This window comes from Salvelinus namaycush, chromosome 42 (assembly GCF_016432855.1).
Source record: "Salvelinus namaycush isolate Seneca chromosome 42, SaNama_1.0, whole genome shotgun sequence".
Classification (NCBI taxonomy): Eukaryota; Metazoa; Chordata; class Actinopteri; order Salmoniformes; family Salmonidae; genus Salvelinus; species Salvelinus namaycush.
The window spans coordinates 20419099-20437509 of NC_052348.1; the positions used below are offsets into that span (position 1 = coordinate 20419099).

The 18411-nt window shown below is 41.9% G+C and overlaps 1 protein-coding gene and 10 non-coding genes across 14 annotated transcripts; 1 reads left to right on the top strand and 10 right to left on the bottom strand.

Moving 5' to 3' along the window:
• Positions 1-150: 150 nt before the first annotated feature.
• On the bottom strand, positions 151-3732 carry LOC120035164 (zinc finger protein 140-like). 4 transcript variants are annotated; one of them, XM_038981985.1, is made up of 4 exons: positions 3438-3732; positions 3202-3325; positions 2745-2787; positions 151-2340 (listed from the first exon to the last, which is right to left on the bottom strand). In XM_038981985.1, exon 4 carries the CDS (start codon positions 2306-2308, stop codon positions 1826-1828), a length of 483 nt encoding a protein of 160 aa, XP_038837913.1. In that variant the 5' UTR covers positions 2309-2340; positions 2745-2787; positions 3202-3325; positions 3438-3732; the 3' UTR covers positions 151-1825. The 4 variants fall into 4 exon arrangements, with proteins under 4 accessions (XP_038837913.1, XP_038837912.1, XP_038837911.1 ...); XM_038981984.1 differs by lacking the exon at positions 2745-2787; XM_038981983.1 differs by having other exon boundaries at positions 151-2787.
• Positions 3733-3836: 104 nt separating this feature from the next.
• trnay-gua lies at positions 3837-3925 on the top strand. Its single transcript is given in 2 exon segments — positions 3837-3873; positions 3890-3925. It is a non-coding gene; the product is annotated as a tRNA-Tyr (tRNA).
• Positions 3926-4635: 710 nt separating this feature from the next.
• Positions 4636-4707, bottom strand: trnae-cuc. Its single transcript has one exon. It is a non-coding gene; the product is annotated as a tRNA-Glu (tRNA).
• Positions 4708-5709: 1002 nt separating this feature from the next.
• trnae-cuc lies at positions 5710-5781 on the bottom strand. The gene has a single exon. It is a non-coding gene; the product is annotated as a tRNA-Glu (tRNA).
• Positions 5782-7801: 2020 nt separating this feature from the next.
• On the bottom strand, positions 7802-7873 carry trnae-cuc. The gene has a single exon. It is a non-coding gene; the product is annotated as a tRNA-Glu (tRNA).
• A 2021-nt stretch (positions 7874-9894) lies between these two features.
• On the bottom strand, positions 9895-9966 carry trnae-cuc. The gene has a single exon. It is a non-coding gene; the product is annotated as a tRNA-Glu (tRNA).
• Positions 9967-10911: 945 nt separating this feature from the next.
• trnae-cuc lies at positions 10912-10983 on the bottom strand. The gene has a single exon. It is a non-coding gene; the product is annotated as a tRNA-Glu (tRNA).
• A 1002-nt stretch (positions 10984-11985) lies between these two features.
• On the bottom strand, positions 11986-12057 carry trnae-cuc. The gene has a single exon. It is a non-coding gene; the product is annotated as a tRNA-Glu (tRNA).
• Positions 12058-13468: 1411 nt separating this feature from the next.
• On the bottom strand, positions 13469-13540 carry trnae-cuc. Its single transcript has one exon. It is a non-coding gene; the product is annotated as a tRNA-Glu (tRNA).
• Positions 13541-14485: 945 nt separating this feature from the next.
• On the bottom strand, positions 14486-14557 carry trnae-cuc. Its single transcript has one exon. It is a non-coding gene; the product is annotated as a tRNA-Glu (tRNA).
• A 1002-nt stretch (positions 14558-15559) lies between these two features.
• Positions 15560-15631, bottom strand: trnae-cuc. Its single transcript has one exon. It is a non-coding gene; the product is annotated as a tRNA-Glu (tRNA).
• Positions 15632-18411: the final 2780 nt, after the last annotated feature.

An 18411-nucleotide genomic window follows, 5' to 3' on the forward strand; every position in this document is an offset into this window, starting at 1 on the left:
CCTATAAATGCCTCACGAGCTAGATTCAACTGTCATACCTCATCAGAACCCAAAATAGACACTTTTTTTACCCCAAGAACACCAAATATGTTTTTTTTATCCCAATGTTTGTAAACAAAGTAAAATGTAAACAAACACTACATAGCCTCAAAACATGGTTAAAACTATAATTTTGATATCATGGTTGGTCAGTCCTTGCATCCATAGCTCTGTCTATGTATTTGAGAGTTGGTACATTACTTCAGCCCCCTCCTTATGCTTTGTTACCAAGAACAGGGGTGGCTAGGACACTTTGTTATTGTTTCAACTGCTGATTGCCGCTTTAAGATGAAAGTGAAAGAAATAAAAAGTTCTTCTAGCAATACTTAATACCCAGACCAAGTGAAATACGTATTGTCAAGAATTGTTTTCTCAATGAAATACAACAGTATATGTTATGCTATATATGTGGACAGACTCAGGACAGAATACAATATTTTATCATTACAACATAGAAGCATGGATTGGAGATAATGTACACAGTGAATACCAGCTGCTTTGTCGAAATTACATTTGTTAAAACAAACAAATAAAATATGTAGGCTAATATTTGTAGTACAGTAAAAAGGGTCAGTAGAGAAAACGACCTTGATCAGAATAAACTTTGTATTCACTAGCCACAAAGTCAAAACGGGCTCTATCGTAAAAATGTAAGTATTTTCATTTTTGCTCTTCATGTTAAGGTTAGGGTTAGGCATAAGAATAGCAGTGTGGTTAGGTTTAAAATCAAAATGTAAGAAGAGAAATTGTAGAAACTGGCGGGTTTGTAGCTGTGGAAGCTAGTGACGACCAATAAACTTTGAGAGAAACCTAACTCAACAGGGGGAGATCTATTTCTGTTCAATCAGAATGTGAAGGGGTGATTTGGCTTTGTGTCAATCCCCTCACACTATTGTTACCGCCACAGTAATGATAGAAGTTGTAGTAGTAACAGTCAATGTACTTCGTAATCGTGCAAATTAAAATGTCAGCTAAAATTAAACTAAACATTGATCAAATTACCTAAAATAACAATGTGATATAAGAAAAAACAATAAATGTATGCACAGGTCAATCTGTCCCACACACATGTAGACGCTTTACTCGAGACACTTAAGTCTCCTCAACAAAGCAATAGAATTTGCAGAGTTCAACAAACTTGGTTTTAGGTTTAGAATTCCCCCATGATAGCACAAGACCACTAGCATGGCTACCAGTCTGTTTAGCTAACATACCACTCCTTGTACTCTGTGCCATTGCCAAACAATAACCTTATTTCCAACAACAAATCAGTAACTCCTCGCAAAATCCAGCTGCATATTAAACGCTGAGATTGAAGAAAGGCCAGTCTCTATGGCCCATAGCACAAGGAGTGGAACGTTAGCTAATCAGAGGGGTACCCAGACTACAAGACCACAACATTCTAGTCAGAACGCAGATTAGAATGTTACGGCCATGGAACATTTGGTGCCAACAAGTAAACATAGACGGTAGTTTGCTGCAGTTACTCTGTATATCTACAGCTTTTTAATCTTTACACAAGTGTTTCTCCAGGCAGTGTTTCTGAGTGAAACACTTGCCACACCGCTCACAGCCAAAGGGCTTCTCCCCAGTGTGCACCCTCTTGTGAGTTTTAAGGTTACAGAGGTAGGCAAAGCTCTTGACGCAGTAGTTGCAGATGAACGGACGCTCCCCCGTGTGAGTAAACTGGTGGGTCTTAAGAGTTTGTTTCGTACCGAAAGCCTTCCCGCATATCTCGCAGCCGAAAGCCCTGCGGTGACTGGTGGAGTGTGCGATGAGAGCTTTCTTATTGTGAAACGTCTTGCTGCACGTCTCGCAGTCCAACCTCGTGCCGAAGCCGTGAGCTGCCACCATGTGATTCTTCAGGCTCTGGGCGTGGCAGAACGCCTTGCCACACTCCCCGCACTCGTGATTCCCCTCCCCTGTGACAGAGCTGGTGCTTCTTGAGGTTGTTAATCTGGGAGAAACCCTTGCCGCACTGTTTGCAGACGAACGGCCTCTCCCTCGTGTGAACCCGCTCGTGGATTATCACCTGGCTACGGTAGTTGAAGCGTTTGTTGCAGTATGAACAGGCGTGCATTTCCCTGCCCGTGAGGAGGTCGACCATCTTGTTTTCTGCGACACTGGGGGTGAAGCTGACGGTGTCGCCCTCTGACCCCGGCTCAGACTTGACCCACATCTCCAGCTCCACGCTGAAGTCTTGGCTGGTGTCTTCTTCCTCGGGCTCTGCTGTGGAGCTGTGGTACGCCTCTGACTGGCTCTCGTCCATGGCCTGGAAATCATCTTCTAGGGACAGGCCACCTGCAGAAACAGTGAGAGTCAAGTGACGGTTTTGGAGCATTTGTTGACAATGACAACGTAGTTTAGTGGGAAGTATCAGAACAACATGCGTTTTAACATTCAAGTTAGTTTTCATTTAAAGTCAGCTTTAACATAAGATAAGATAGATAAGCTAATTACTGGTTTATCCCTGTTGGGAAATGTTGGTTGCGGCTCTGTGCATACATAAAAGCACATATTCAAACAGAGAAGGGACAGTAAACACAGGTCGAAAAAGTGCAGTTCACACAACAGAGCACTGTCAACATGATCACAGTGTTAATAGTATTGTCAGATATAACTACAATTTCCTTCTCCACCGATAATGATGTACTCTGCTTCCTCCGGGTGACTAGCCTCCACAACCTCCTCTGGCCTGTCCTCACCTTTAGGGTCTGGTTGTAAAATGATCTGTTTCACGTCAGGACACTGCAACAAATAGGACGTTTAAACGTTTAAACTAACATTATACCACTTCTATAACATACAAGCCATTGCACTCCAAAGCTAACGTTGTATGTGGACACAAACTGAACAACATGGGCGAGTGACTGCCACTGACCGACAGGTACTTCGTATTTTAGATCAATACTTTTCTCTCTGACACAGGGCGGTTTCTAATGTGATATGAAAACATGTACTGCTACACTCGCTATTCAATGGTTGTCAATATACCGTTAATGCTAAAAAGTGGTCAATTTGGTAAAACAAGAACATCATGAGAGGCGTTGTACCATCCTAGTCTTATAATTAATTTATACAATACTCCATCCATGTAGCTAGGCCAACATTGACATACAGCAGTTCAAGGACCAGACACCATAAATATGAGTGTTAACCAACTTCCTTCTTCGCTGCGATGCATTGGTTTCTCCCACTTCGATGGCAGCGTCCACTCCATAGTGCCTCTCACTCACAACCAACTGCTTGTCCGGAAACCACTGGTCCCCCACAGCTTTATTATTCTCTGCACACAACAATAAAAGGGTGATGTAGGCTACTTATAGTGACTTTTTACATGCATGATTACACAGAGCTAGCTAAATCGCTATAAGAGAACATCGTCACACTCAACGTACGGATCACGTCGCAAAGCTGAACTTCTAAAGATATATCAACAGAAGAGGTGCCCCGCGTTGGTCTCTCGGTCCCGAACTCGATTTGCATACAGTGCAATGCCTTCCGAAGAGCGTCGTTCTCTCCCTGTTGTCGGGATATCTCCGAGAATAGAAGGGCAGAACTGTAATCGAACAGTTTTATAATCTCTGCAACGGCAGACGTCGTCAGCGTCTCCATAATTGTAGAAAGTTGTGCCTGGAAAGACCCGTTTGTAGACATTTCGGCAGTTCTGACGAGCGCTCAATACACGGAAATCTCACGTTGGCTGAATGGTCAACGTTGATCAACATCCGGTAGAAAAGATTCAACTCAATGCTACGGTACAATCATGAACCTTTTGCTCCAAATTCATGCATGTCCCTTCGATAGCTCAGTTGGTAGAGCGGAGGACTGTAGAACGCAAAATGCTGAAATCCTTAGGTCGCTGGTTCAAATCCGGCTCGAAGGAGGACACTTTTTTCTACCTCATCAATGGGCCCCAAACAATATTTTTAACTGTTCGCACATCCCCCTATAGAGAATAATATGTGCATTTCCAGTTTCCTTAAAGAATAGTCTAGGTGTACGAATCCAATCATACAGAAGAAAACAAAACACTTCAAGTTTATCAAAAAGTTCTCCACATTCAATAGCTCAGTTGGTAGAGCAGAGGACTGTAGAGTACTACATGCTGAGGACTACATGCTGAAATCCGACTTGAGGAGGACCCTTTTCCTACCTCATAAATGCCCCTAAAAGATATACATTTGCCTGTTGTTCGCACATTCCCCTATAGAGAATAAAACGTGCATTTCCAGTTTTCTAATTAGGAAAGATTCCAAGTTAACTCACAAAATATTAAAAAAGGATTCAGAACGCATAGGATAATCCACATTTCCAAATCATCTTAGTCCTTCGATATCTCAGTTGCTAGATTGGTGGACTGTAGGATGGTAAATAATAAACATTTTAGGTCGCTGGTTCAAATCCTGCTCCCTGGAGGATGTTTTTGTATTCATGTCATAAATGTAGCATGAGTCATCAAGATATTAAAAAGTTCACAATGACTTATAATATGTTATTATAGTGGTATGGATAGAGTTGCAATGTAAAATCGTACGTATGTGCGATAACCTACTAAATTCATTGTGACAGGTTGCACAAGTCGCAAAAGCGTAGTTCCCTGACCGGGAATCGAACCCGGGCCGCGGCGGTGAGAGCGCCGAATCCTAACCACTAGACCACCAGGGAAGGATACTCTGGTGCAAAATGGCCCACAATTTGAAATGGTACATACAGTTGAAGTCAGAAGTTTACATACACTTAGGTTGGAGTCATTAAAACTCGTTTGTCAACCATTCCACACATTTCTTGTTAACAAACTATAGTTTTGGCAAGTCGGTTAGGACATCTACTTTGTGCATGACACAAGTAATTTTTCCAAAAATTGTTTACAGACAGATTATTTCACTTATAATTCAGTGTATCACAAATCCAGTGGGTCAGAAGTTTACAAACACTAGGTTGGCTGTGCCTTTAAACAACTTGGACAATGACCAAAAATGATGTCCTGGCTTTAGAATCTTCTGATAGGCTAATTGACATAATTTGAGTCAATTGGAGGTGTACCTGTAGATGTATTTCATGGCCTGCCTTCAAACTCAGTGCCTCTTTGCTTGAGATCATGGGATTTTCAAAAGAAATCAGCCAAGACCTCAGAAATAAAATGTAGACCTCCACAAGTCTGGTTCATCCTTGGGAGCAATTTCCAAACGCCTGAAGGTACCACGTTCCTCTGTACAAGCAATAGTATGCAAAACAACAGCAAAGGACCTTGTGAAGATGCTGGAGGAAACAGATACAAAAGTATCTACAGTGAAACGAGTCCTATATCGACATAACCTGAAAATGCCAGACTACAGTTTGGGGACAAAGATCCTACTTTTTGGAGAAATGTCCTCTGGTCTGATGAAACAAAAATAGAAGTGTTTGGCCATATTGACCATTGTTGTGTTTGGAGGAGAAAGGGGGTGTCTTACAAGCCGAAGAACACCATCCCAACCGTGAAGCACAGGGGTGGCAGCATCATGTTGTGGGGGTGCTTTGCTGCAGGAGAGACTGGTGCACCACTAGAACACCAGGGAAGGACACTGCAGGGCAAATGGTTTTGTAATTTGAAGTGGTACATATGTGCGATAACCTACTAAATTCATTGTGACAGGTTGCACAAGTAAACAAGTCGCAAAAGAGCAGTTCCCTGACCGGGAATCGAACCCGGGCCGCGGCGGTGAGAGCGCCGAATCCTAACCACTAGACCACCAGGGAAGGATACTGCAGTGCAAATTGGTCCACAATTTGAAATGGTACATACAGTGGGTCAGAAGTTTACAAACACTAGGTTGGCTGTGCCTTTAAACAACTTGGACAATGACCAAAAATGATGTCCTGGCTTTAGAATCTTCTGATAGGCTAATTGACATAATTTGAGTCAATTGGAGGTGTACCTGTAGATGTATTTCATGGCCTGCCTTCAAACTCAGTGCCTCTTTGCTTGAGATCATGGGATTTTCAAAAGAAATCAGCCAAGACCTCAGAAATAAAATGTAGACCTCGGAAGGACACTGCAGGGCAAATCATTTTGTAATTTGAAGTGGTACAGATATTCCCTGACCGGGAATCGAACCCAGGCCGCTGCGGTGAGAGCGCCGAATCCTAACCACTAGACAACCAGGGAAGGATACTGCAATTCAAATTGTTTCACAATTTGAAATGGTACATACAGTTGAAGTCTGAAGTTTACATACACTTAGGTTGGAGTCATTAAAACCCGTTTGTCAACCATTCCACACATTTCTTGTTAACAAACTATAGTTTTGGCAAGTCGGTTAGGACAGCTACTTTGTGCATGACACAAGTAATTTTTCCAAAATTTGTTTACAGACAGATTATTTCACTTATAATTCAGTGTATCACAAATCCAGTGGGTCAGAAGTTTACAAACACTAGGTTGGCTGTGCCTTTAAACAACTTGGACAATGACCAAAAATGATGTCCTGGCTTTAGAATCTTCTGATAGGCTAATTGACATAATTTGAGTAATTGGAGGTGTACCTGTAGATGTATTTCATGGCCTGCCTTCAAACTCAGTGCCTCTTTGCTTGAGATCATGGGATTTTCAAAAGAAATCAGCCAAGACCTCAGAAATAAAATGTAGACCTCGGAAGGACACTGCAGGGGAAATCATTTTGTAATTTGAAGTGGTACAGATATTCCCTGACCGGGAATCGAACCCAGGCCGCGGCGGTGAGAGCGCCGAATCCTAAAGCCACTAGACAACCAGGGAAGGATACTGCAATTCAAATTGTTTCACCATTTGAAATGGTACATACAGTTGAAGTCTGAAGTTTACATACACTTAGGTTGGAGTCATTAAAACTCGTTTGTCAACCATTCCACACATTTCTTGTTAACAAACTATAGTTTTGGCAAGTCGGTTAGGACATCTACTTTGTGCATGACACAAGTAATTTTTCCAAAATTTGTTTACAGACAGATTATTTCACTTATAATTCAGTGTATCACAAATCCAGTGGGTCAGAAGTTTACAAACACTAGGTTGGCTGTGCCTTTAAACAACTTGGACAATGACCAAAAATGATGTCCTGGCTTTAGAATCTTCTGATAGGCTAATTGACATAATTTGAGTCAATTGGAGGTGTACCTGTAGATGTATTTCATGGCCTGCCTTCAAACTCAGTGCCTCTTTGCTTGAGATCATGGGATTTTCAAAAGAAATCAGCCAAGACCTCAGAAATAAAATGTAGACCTCCACAAGTCTGGTTCATCCTTGGGAGCAATTTCCAAACGCCTGAAGGTACCACGTTCCTCTGTACAAGCAATAGTATGCAAAACAACAGCAAAGGACCTTGTGAAGATGCTGGAGGAAACAGATACAAAAGTATCTACAGTGAAACGAGTCCTATATCGACATAACCTGAAAATGCCAGACTACAGTTTGGGGACAAAGATCCTACTTTTTGGAGAAATGTCCTCTGGTCTGATGAAACAAAAATAGAAGTGTTTGGCCATATTGACCATTGTTGTGTTTGGAGGAGAAAGGGGGTGTCTTACAAGCCGAAGAACACCATCCCAACCGTGAAGCACAGGGGTGGCAGCATCATGTTGTGGGGGTGCTTTGCTGCAGGAGAGACTGGTGCACCACTAGAACACCAGGGAAGGACACTGCAGGGCAAATGGTTTTGTAATTTGAAGTGGTACATATGTGCGATAACCTACTAAATTCATTGTGACAGGTTGCACAAGTAAACAAGTCGCAAAAGAGCAGTTCCCTGACCGGGAATCGAACCCGGGCCGCGGCGGTGAGAGCGCCGAATCCTAACCACTAGACCACCAGGGAAGGATACTGCAGTGCAAATTGGTCCACAATTTGAAATGGTACATACAGTGGGTCAGAAGTTTACAAACACTAGGTTGGCTGTGCCTTTAAACAACTTGGACAATGACCAAAAATGATGTCCTGGCTTTAGAATCTTCTGATAGGCTAATTGACATAATTTGAGTCAATTGGAGGTGTACCTGTAGATGTATTTCATGGCCTGCCTTCAAACTCAGTGCCTCTTTGCTTGAGATCATGGGATTTTCAAAAGAAATCAGCCAAGACCTCAGAAATAAAATGTAGACCTCGGAAGGACACTGCAGGGCAAATCATTTTGTAATTTGAAGTGGTACAGATATTCCCTGACCGGGAATCGAACCCAGGCCGCTGCGGTGAGAGCGCCGAATCCTAACCACTAGACAACCAGGGAAGGATACTGCAATTCAAATTGTTTCACAATTTGAAATGGTACATACAGTTGAAGTCTGAAGTTTACATACACTTAGGTTGGAGTCATTAAAACCCGTTTGTCAACCATTCCACACATTTCTTGTTAACAAACTATAGTTTTGGCAAGTCGGTTAGGACAGCTACTTTGTGCATGACACAAGTAATTTTTCCAAAATTTGTTTACAGACAGATTATTTCACTTATAATTCAGTGTATCACAAATCCAGTGGGTCAGAAGTTTACAAACACTAGGTTGGCTGTGCCTTTAAACAACTTGGACAATGACCAAAAATGATGTCCTGGCTTTAGAATCTTCTGATAGGCTAATTGACATAATTTGAGTAATTGGAGGTGTACCTGTAGATGTATTTCATGGCCTGCCTTCAAACTCAGTGCCTCTTTGCTTGAGATCATGGGATTTTCAAAAGAAATCAGCCAAGACCTCAGAAATAAAATGTAGACCTCGGAAGGACACTGCAGGGGAAATCATTTTGTAATTTGAAGTGGTACAGATATTCCCTGACCGGGAATCGAACCCAGGCCGCGGCGGTGAGAGCGCCGAATCCTAAAGCCACTAGACAACCAGGGAAGGATACTGCAATTCAAATTGTTTCACCATTTGAAATGGTACATACAGTTGAAGTCTGAAGTTTACATACACTTAGGTTGGAGTCATTAAAACTCGTTTGTCAACCATTCCACACATTTCTTGTTAACAAACTATAGTTTTGGCAAGTCGGTTAGGACATCTACTTTGTGCATGACACAAGTAATTTTTCCAAAATTTGTTTACAGACAGATTATTTCACTTATAATTCAGTGTATCACAAATCCAGTGGGTCAGAAGTTTACAAACACTAGGTTGGCTGTGCCTTTAAACAACTTGGACAATGACCAAAAATGATGTCCTGGCTTTAGAATCTTCTGATAGGCTAATTGACATAATTTGAGTCAATTGGAGGTGTACCTGTAGATGTATTTCATGGCCTGCCTTCAAACTCAGTGCCTCTTTGCTTGAGATCATGGGATTTTCAAAAGAAATCAGCCAAGACCTCAGAAATAAAATGTAGACCTCCACAAGTCTGGTTCATCCTTGGGAGCAATTTCCAAACGCCTGAAGGTACCACGTTCCTCTGTACAAGCAATAGTATGCAAAACAACAGCAAAGGACCTTGTGAAGATGCTGGAGGAAACAGATACAAAAGTATCTACAGTGAAACGAGTCCTATATCGACATAACCTGAAAATGCCAGACTACAGTTTGGGGACAAAGATCCTACTTTTTGGAGAAATGTCCTCTGGTCTGATGAAACAAAAATAGAAGTGTTTGGCCATATTGACCATTGTTGTGTTTGGAGGAGAAAGGGGGTGTCTTACAAGCCGAAGGAACACCATCCCAACCGTGAAGCACAGGGGTGGCAGCATCATGTTGTGGGGGTGCTTTGCTGCAGGAGAGACTGGTGCACCACTAGAACACCAGGGAAGGACACTGCAGGGCAAATGGTTTTGTAATTTGAAGTGGTACATATGTGCGATAACCTACTAAATTCATTGTGACAGGTTGCACAAGTAAACAAGTCGCAAAAGAGCAGTTCCCTGACCGGGAATCGAACCCGGGCCGCGGCGGTGAGAGCGCCGAATCCTAACCACTAGACCACCAGGGAAGGATACTGCAGTGCAAATTGGTCCACAATTTGAAATGGTACATACAGTGGGTCAGAAGTTTACAAACACTAGGTTGGCTGTGCCTTTAAACAACTTGGACAATGACCAAAAATGATGTCCTGGCTTTAGAATCTTCTGATAGGCTAATTGACATAATTTGAGTCAATTGGAGGTGTACCTGTAGATGTATTTCATGGCCTGCCTTCAAACTCAGTGCCTCTTTGCTTGAGATCATGGGATTTTCAAAAGAAATCAGCCAAGACCTCAGAAATAAAATGTAGACCTCGGAAGGACACTGCAGGGCAAATCATTTTGTAATTTGAAGTGGTACAGATATTCCCTGACCGGGAATCGAACCCAGGCCGCTGCGGTGAGAGCGCCGAATCCTAACCACTAGACAACCAGGGAAGGATACTGCAATTCAAATTGTTTCACAATTTGAAATGGTACATACAGTTGAAGTCTGAAGTTTACATACACTTAGGTTGGAGTCATTAAAACCCGTTTGTCAACCATTCCACACATTTCTTGTTAACAAACTATAGTTTTGGCAAGTCGGTTAGGACAGCTACTTTGTGCATGACACAAGTAATTTTTCCAAAATTTGTTTACAGACAGATTATTTCACTTATAATTCAGTGTATCACAAATCCAGTGGGTCAGAAGTTTACAAACACTAGGTTGGCTGTGCCTTTAAACAACTTGGACAATGACCAAAAATGATGTCCTGGCTTTAGAATCTTCTGATAGGCTAATTGACATAATTTGAGTCAATTGGAGGTGTACCTGTAGATGTATTTCATGGCCTGCCTTCAAACTCAGTGCCTCTTTGCTTGAGATCATGGGATTTTCAAAAGAAATCAGCCAAGACCTCAGAAATAAAATGTAGACCTCGGAAGGACACTGCAGGGGAAATCATTTTGTAATTTGAAGTGGTACAGATATTCCCTGACCGGGAATCGAACCCAGGCCGCGGCGGTGAGAGCGCCGAATCCTAACCACTAGACAACCAGGGAAGGATACTGCAATTCAAATTGTTTCACCATTTGAAATGGTACATACAGTTGAAGTCTGAAGTTTACATACACTTAGGTTGGAGTCATTAAAACTCGTTTGTCAACCATTCCACACATTTCTTGTTAACAAACTATAGTTTTGGCAAGTCGGTTAGGACATCTACTTTGTGCATGACACAAGTAATTTTTCCAAAATTTGTTTACAGACAGATTATTTCACTTATAATTCAGTGTATCACAAATCCAGTGGGTCAGAAGTTTACAAACACTAGGTTGGCTGTGCCTTTAAACAACTTGGACAATGACCAAAAATGATGTCCTGGCTTTAGAATCTTCTGATAGGCTAATTGACATAATTTGAGTCAATTGGAGGTGTACCTGTAGATGTATTTCATGGCCTGCCTTCAAACTCAGTGCCTCTTTGCTTGAGATCATGGGATTTTCAAAAGAAATCAGCCAAGACCTCAGAAATAAAATGTAGACCTCCACAAGTCTGGTTCATCCTTGGGAGCAATTTCCAAACGCCTGAAGGTACCACGTTCCTCTGTACAAGCAATAGTATGCAAAACAACAGCAAAGGACCTTGTGAAGATGCTGGAGGAAACAGATACAAAAGTATCTACAGTGAAACGAGTCCTATATCGACATAACCTGAAAATGCCAGACTACAGTTTGGGGACAAAGATCCTACTTTTTGGAGAAATGTCCTCTGGTCTGATGAAACAAAAATAGAAGTGTTTGGCCATATTGACCATTGTTGTGTTTGGAGGAGAAAGGGGGTGTCTTACAAGCCGAGGAACACCATCCCAACCGTGAAGCACAGGGGTGGCAGCATCATGTTGTGGGGGTGCTTTGCTGCAGGAGAGACTGGTGCACCACTAGAACACCAGGGAAGGACACTGCAGGGCAAATGGTTTTGTAATTTGAAGTGGTACATATGTGCGATAACCTACTAAATTCATTGTGACAGGTTGCACAAGTAAACAAGTCGCAAAAGAGCAGTTCCCTGACCGGGAATCGAACCCGGGCCGCGGCGGTGAGAGCGCCGAATCCTAACCACTAGACCACCAGGGAAGGATACTGCAGTGCAAATTGGTCCACAATTTGAAATGGTACATACAGTGGGTCAGAAGTTTACAAACACTAGGTTGGCTGTGCCTTTAAACAACTTGGACAATGACCAAAAATGATGTCCTGGCTTTAGAATCTTCTGATAGGCTAATTGACATAATTTGAGTCAATTGGAGGTGTACCTGTAGATGTATTTCATGGCCTGCCTTCAAACTCAGTGCCTCTTTGCTTGAGATCATGGGATTTTCAAAAGAAATCAGCCAAGACCTCAGAAATAAAATGTAGACCTCGGAAGGACACTGCAGGGCAAATCATTTTGTAATTTGAAGTGGTACAGATATTCCCTGACCGGGAATCGAACCCAGGCCGCTGCGGTGAGAGCGCCGAATCCTAACCACTAGACAACCAGGGAAGGATACTGCAATTCAAATTGTTTCACAATTTGAAATGGTACATACAGTTGAAGTCTGAAGTTTACATACACTTAGGTTGGAGTCATTAAAACTCGTTTGTCAACCATTCCACACATTTCTTGTTAACAAACTATAGTTTTGGCAAGTCGGTTAGGACATCTACTTTGTGCATGACACAAGTAATTTTTCCAAAATTTGTTTACAGACAGATTATTTCACTTATAATTCAGTGTATCACAAATCCAGTGGGTCAGAAGTTTACAAACACTAGGTTGGCTGTGCCTTTAAACAACTTGGACAATGACCAAAAATGATGTCCTGGCTTTAGAATCTTCTGATAGGCTAATTGACATAATTTGAGTCAATTGGAGGTGTACCTGTAGATGTATTTCATGGCCTGCCTTCAAACTCAGTGCCTCTTTGCTTGAGATCATGGGATTTTCAAAAGAAATCAGCCAAGACCTCAGAAATAAAATGTAGACCTCCACAAGTCTGGTTCATCCTTGGGAGCAATTTCCAAACGCCTGAAGGTACCACGTTCCTCTGTACAAGCAATAGTATGCAAAACAACAGCAAAGGACCTTGTGAAGATGCTGGAGGAAACAGATACAAAAGTATCTACAGTGAAACGAGTCCTATATCGACATAACCTGAAAATGCCAGACTACAGTTTGGGGACAAAGATCCTACTTTTTGGAGAAATGTCCTCTGGTCTGATGAAACAAAAATAGAAGTGTTTGGCCATATTGACCATTGTTGTGTTTGGAGGAGAAAGGGGGTGTCTTACAAGCCGAGGAACACCATCCCAACCGTGAAGCACAGGGGTGGCAGCATCATGTTGTGGGGGTGCTTTGCTGCAGGAGAGACTGGTGCACCACTAGAACACCAGGGAAGGACACTGCAGGGCAAATGGTTTTGTAATTTGAAGTGGTACATATGTGCGATAACCTACTAAATTCATTGTGACAGGTTGCACAAGTAAACAAGTCGCAAAAGAGCAGTTCCCTGACCGGGAATCGAACCCGGGCCGCGGCGGTGAGAGCGCCGAATCCTAACCACTAGACCACCAGGGAAGGATACTGCAGTGCAAATTGGTCCACAATTTGAAATGGTACATACAGTGGGTCAGAAGTTTACAAACACTAGGTTGGCTGTGCCTTTAAACAACTTGGACAATGACCAAAAATGATGTCCTGGCTTTAGAATCTTCTGATAGGCTAATTGACATAATTTGAGTCAATTGGAGGTGTACCTGTAGATGTATTTCATGGCCTGCCTTCAAACTCAGTGCCTCTTTGCTTGAGATCATGGGATTTTCAAAAGAAATCAGCCAAGACCTCAGAAATAAAATGTAGACCTCGGAAGGACACTGCAGGGCAAATCATTTTGTAATTTGAAGTGGTACAGATATTCCCTGACCGGGAATCGAACCCAGGCCGCTGCGGTGAGAGCGCCGAATCCTAACCACTAGACAACCAGGGAAGGATACTGCAATTCAAATTGTTTCACAATTTGAAATGGTACATACAGTTGAAGTCTGAAGTTTACATACACTTAGGTTGGAGTCATTAAAACCCGTTTGTCAACCATTCCACACATTTCTTGTTAACAAACTATAGTTTTGGCAAGTCGGTTAGGACAGCTACTTTGTGCATGACACAAGTAATTTTTCCAAAATTTGTTTACAGACAGATTATTTCACTTATAATTCAGTGTATCACAAATCCAGTGGGTCAGAAGTTTACAAACACTAGGTTGGCTGTGCCTTTAAACAACTTGGACAATGACCAAAAATGATGTCCTGGCTTTAGAATCTTCTGATAGGCTAATTGACATAATTTGAGTCAATTGGAGGTGTACCTGTAGATGTATTTCATGGCCTGCCTTCAAACTCAGTGCCTCTTTGCTTGAGATCATGGGATTTTCAAAAGAAATCAGCCAAGACCTCAGAAATAAAATGTAGACCTCGGAAGGACACTGCAGGGGAAATCATTTTGTAATTTGAAGTGGTACAGATATTCCCTGACCGGGAATCGAACCCAGGCCGCGGCGGTGAGAGCGCCGAATCCTAACCACTAGACAACCAGGGAAGGATACTGCAATTCAAATTGTTTCACCATTTGAAATGGTACATACAGTTGAAGTCTGAAGTTTACATACACTTAGGTTGGAGTCATTAAAACTCGTTTGTCAACCATTCCACACATTTCTTGTTAACAAACTATAGTTTTGGCAAGTCGGTTAGGACATCTACTTTGTGCATGACACAAGTAATTTTTCCAAAATTTGTTTACAGACAGATTATTTCACTTATAATTCAGTGTATCACAAATCCAGTGGGTCAGAAGTTTACAAACACTAGGTTGGCTGTGCCTTTAAACAACTTGGACAATGACCAAAAATGATGTCCTGGCTTTAGAATCTTCTGATAGGCTAATTGACATAATTTGAGTCAATTGGAGGTGTACCTGTAGATGTATTTCATGGCCTGCCTTCAAACTCAGTGCCTCTTTGCTTGAGATCATGGGATTTTCAAAAGAAATCAGCCAAGACCTCAGAAATAAAATGTAGACCTCCACAAGTCTGGTTCATCCTTGGGAGCAATTTCCAAACGCCTGAAGGTACCACGTTCCTCTGTACAAGCAATAGTATGCAAAACAACAGCAAAGGACCTTGTGAAGATGCTGGAGGAAACAGATACAAAAGTATCTACAGTGAAACGAGTCCTATATCGACATAACCTGAAAATGCCAGACTACAGTTTGGGGACAAAGATCCTACTTTTTGGAGAAATGTCCTCTGGTCTGATGAAACAAAAATAGAAGTGTTTGGCCATATTGACCATTGTTGTGTTTGGAGGAGAAAGGGGGTGTCTTACAAGCCGAGGAACACCATCCCAACCGTGAAGCACAGGGGTGGCAGCATCATGTTGTGGGGGTGCTTTGCTGCAGGAGAGACTGGTGCACCACTAGAACACCAGGGAAGGACACTGCAGGGCAAATGGTTTTGTAATTTGAAGTGGTACATATGTGCGATAACCTACTAAATTCATTGTGACAGGTTGCACAAGTAAACAAGTCGCAAAAGAGCAGTTCCCTGACCGGGAATCGAACCCGGGCCGCGGCGGTGAGAGCGCCGAATCCTAACCACTAGACCACCAGGGAAGGATACTGCAGTGCAAATTGGTCCACAATTTGAAATGGTACATACAGTGGGTCAGAAGTTTACAAACACTAGGTTGGCTGTGCCTTTAAACAACTTGGACAATGACCAAAAATGATGTCCTGGCTTTAGAATCTTCTGATAGGCTAATTGACATAATTTGAGTCAATTGGAGGTGTACCTGTAGATGTATTTCATGGCCTGCCTTCAAACTCAGTGCCTCTTTGCTTGAGATCATGGGATTTTCAAAAGAAATCAGCCAAGACCTCAGAAATAAAATGTAGACCTCGGAAGGACACTGCAGGGGCAAATCATTTTGTAATTTGAAGTGGTACAGATATTCCCTGACCGGGAATCGAACCCAGGCCGCTGCGGTGAGAGCGCCGAATCCTAACCACTAGACAACCAGGGAAGGATACTGCAATTCAAATTGTTTCACAATTTGAAATGGTACATACAGTTGAAGTCTGAAGTTTACATACACTTAGGTTGGAGTCATTAAAACTGGCTTGGTGTGCTAGTCGTGTTGGGATTGTGTGGCTTGCCCGTTTCAGCTGATGTGGGTTTGCTGTCAGCTGCCGCTGCTGGGTTAGCCTGTGTCGGGCCAGTGTGGGCTATCCGAGAGAGAGAGAGGAGAGAGGAGAGAGGATAGAGAGAGAGAGAGAGAGAGAGAGAGAGAGAGAGATAGAGAGAGAGAGAGAGAGAGAGAGAGGCAGAGAGAGAGAGGCAAGAGAGAGAGGCAGAGAGAGAGAGAGAGAGAGAATGAAGAAGGAATTCTGTGCACTGTAGGAGGCTGTATGTGTTACAGTATATTGTCATGGTGATGTTAAAAACTTTTTTTCACATGACAAGTCATTCCACACCTCCAGAGGACCTGTCTATTTGTGTTCATCTCAGCACAGTCCCTCCTCCCCAGAAGGGCCCTGACTATCAGGCTGTCCATCATACCAGTATCTAAGGGTAACAACACTGAAAACCAGACAGTCCGACAGTCAGACACTATGGTACAAACATCCCTCTTCAATCAAAGACCAATGTTTTTGTTCTTAACTGACTTCCACATTCCCCAATTCTTCTTGCTCCGTGAAAGATGACAGAAAAACTTCACCGATGTCCAACTAGATTGAAGCATTCATTCGGGCGATCTATTAAGTTATTTTGTTGAGCAAGGGTTTGTTTCAGTAGATATGTTGGATAAGGAATAAAGCACAGACACAATGTCTAGTTCAATAGCTTGTTCATGCATTGTACAATTCCCTACACGCGGAGTCTGGGGAACAGTCGACTAGTCGATTACCTATCAACTAGACTCCTCCAGGGTATTATTATTTGGGTATTTGGTATTTTGTTGTATTTCCTCATTAGATTGTTGCAAAAGCCAGCTACTCTTCCCGGATTCCACAACAAAACATAATACAGAAACTTAGTAGCAAAAAAGCTCAAGGACAGAATACATTTTTTTCAATACAATACACACAACATCATACATACACACAACATCAATACATACACAAAATCATCAATACATACACAAATTCTAAATCAATACTTACACAAAATCTTTATTGCTTTATTGTTTTTTAAAACCAGGTTTGCTGTTCATTTGAGCAATTTGGATTGAACAGAGTTCCATGCAATATGGCTCCAAATAATACTGTGCGCTTTCTTCAATTTATTTGGGGAATGTGAAAAAGACAACATAAATGACAAAAGTATAATCTAATTATTGACAAGTTGACTCACAAGTAGCCTCCAAATGTCGGGAATTATAAGAGAAATATATCTAAATCAGGTAAGATAATATCCTGCACCACATGTGAATAAATCGTTCTGCAGTCTTTGACTGTTCTCTATGCTCCTTTTCCATATTTGTGGGTTGGGGTTGGGTGCAGGCCTCAGATTGTCACTTTATCACATATAGCCAGTGGTGGAAGAGTAGCAAATTGTCAAAGTAACGATACCTTAATAGAAAATTAAGTCACTCAGTAAAATCCTACTTGAGTAAAAGTCTAAATATTTGGCTTTAAATATACTTAAGTATCAAAAGTACACAATTGCTAAAATATACTTAACTTAAAGTAAAGGTATTAATAATTTCAAACCTTTATATTAGCAAACCAGACTGCACCATTTCCTTGTTTTTATATTATTTACGGATAGCCAGGGGCACGCTCCAACACTCAGACATCATTTACAAACAAGGCATGTGTTTTAGTGTTTTAGTGAGTCCGCTAATCAGAGGCAGTGGAGATGGCCAGGATGTTCTCTTGATAAGTGTGTGAATTAGACCATTTTCCTGTCCTGCTAAGCATTCAAAATGTACGAGTACTTTTGGGTGTCAGGTAAAATGTATGGAGTAAAAAGTACAATATTTCTTTAGGAATGTAGTGAAGTAAAAGTAAATAGTCAAAAATATAAATAGTAAAGTACAGATACCACAAAAACACTTAAGTAGTACTTTAAGTTGCGGATGGGTTGTTATTAGTAATTGGGGGCGGGTGCAGGGTGAACAAACAGCTGACCCTCACACAGCTTCTGTCTGAACCATGACAAAGTTGTCTATTATATTGACAAGATAATCAAGTGACATGCTCTAACAATGGAAATACATATCGTCAAATGAATGAAGGCAAGATCAGGTGGAACCATTTGAGGCAATGAGAAATCAGGTGGAACCATTCGAGGCAATCGAGATCAGGTGGAACCATTCGAGGTATGAGAATCAGGTGGAACCATTCGAGGCAATCAGAGATCAGGTGGAACCATTCGAGCAATGAGAGAT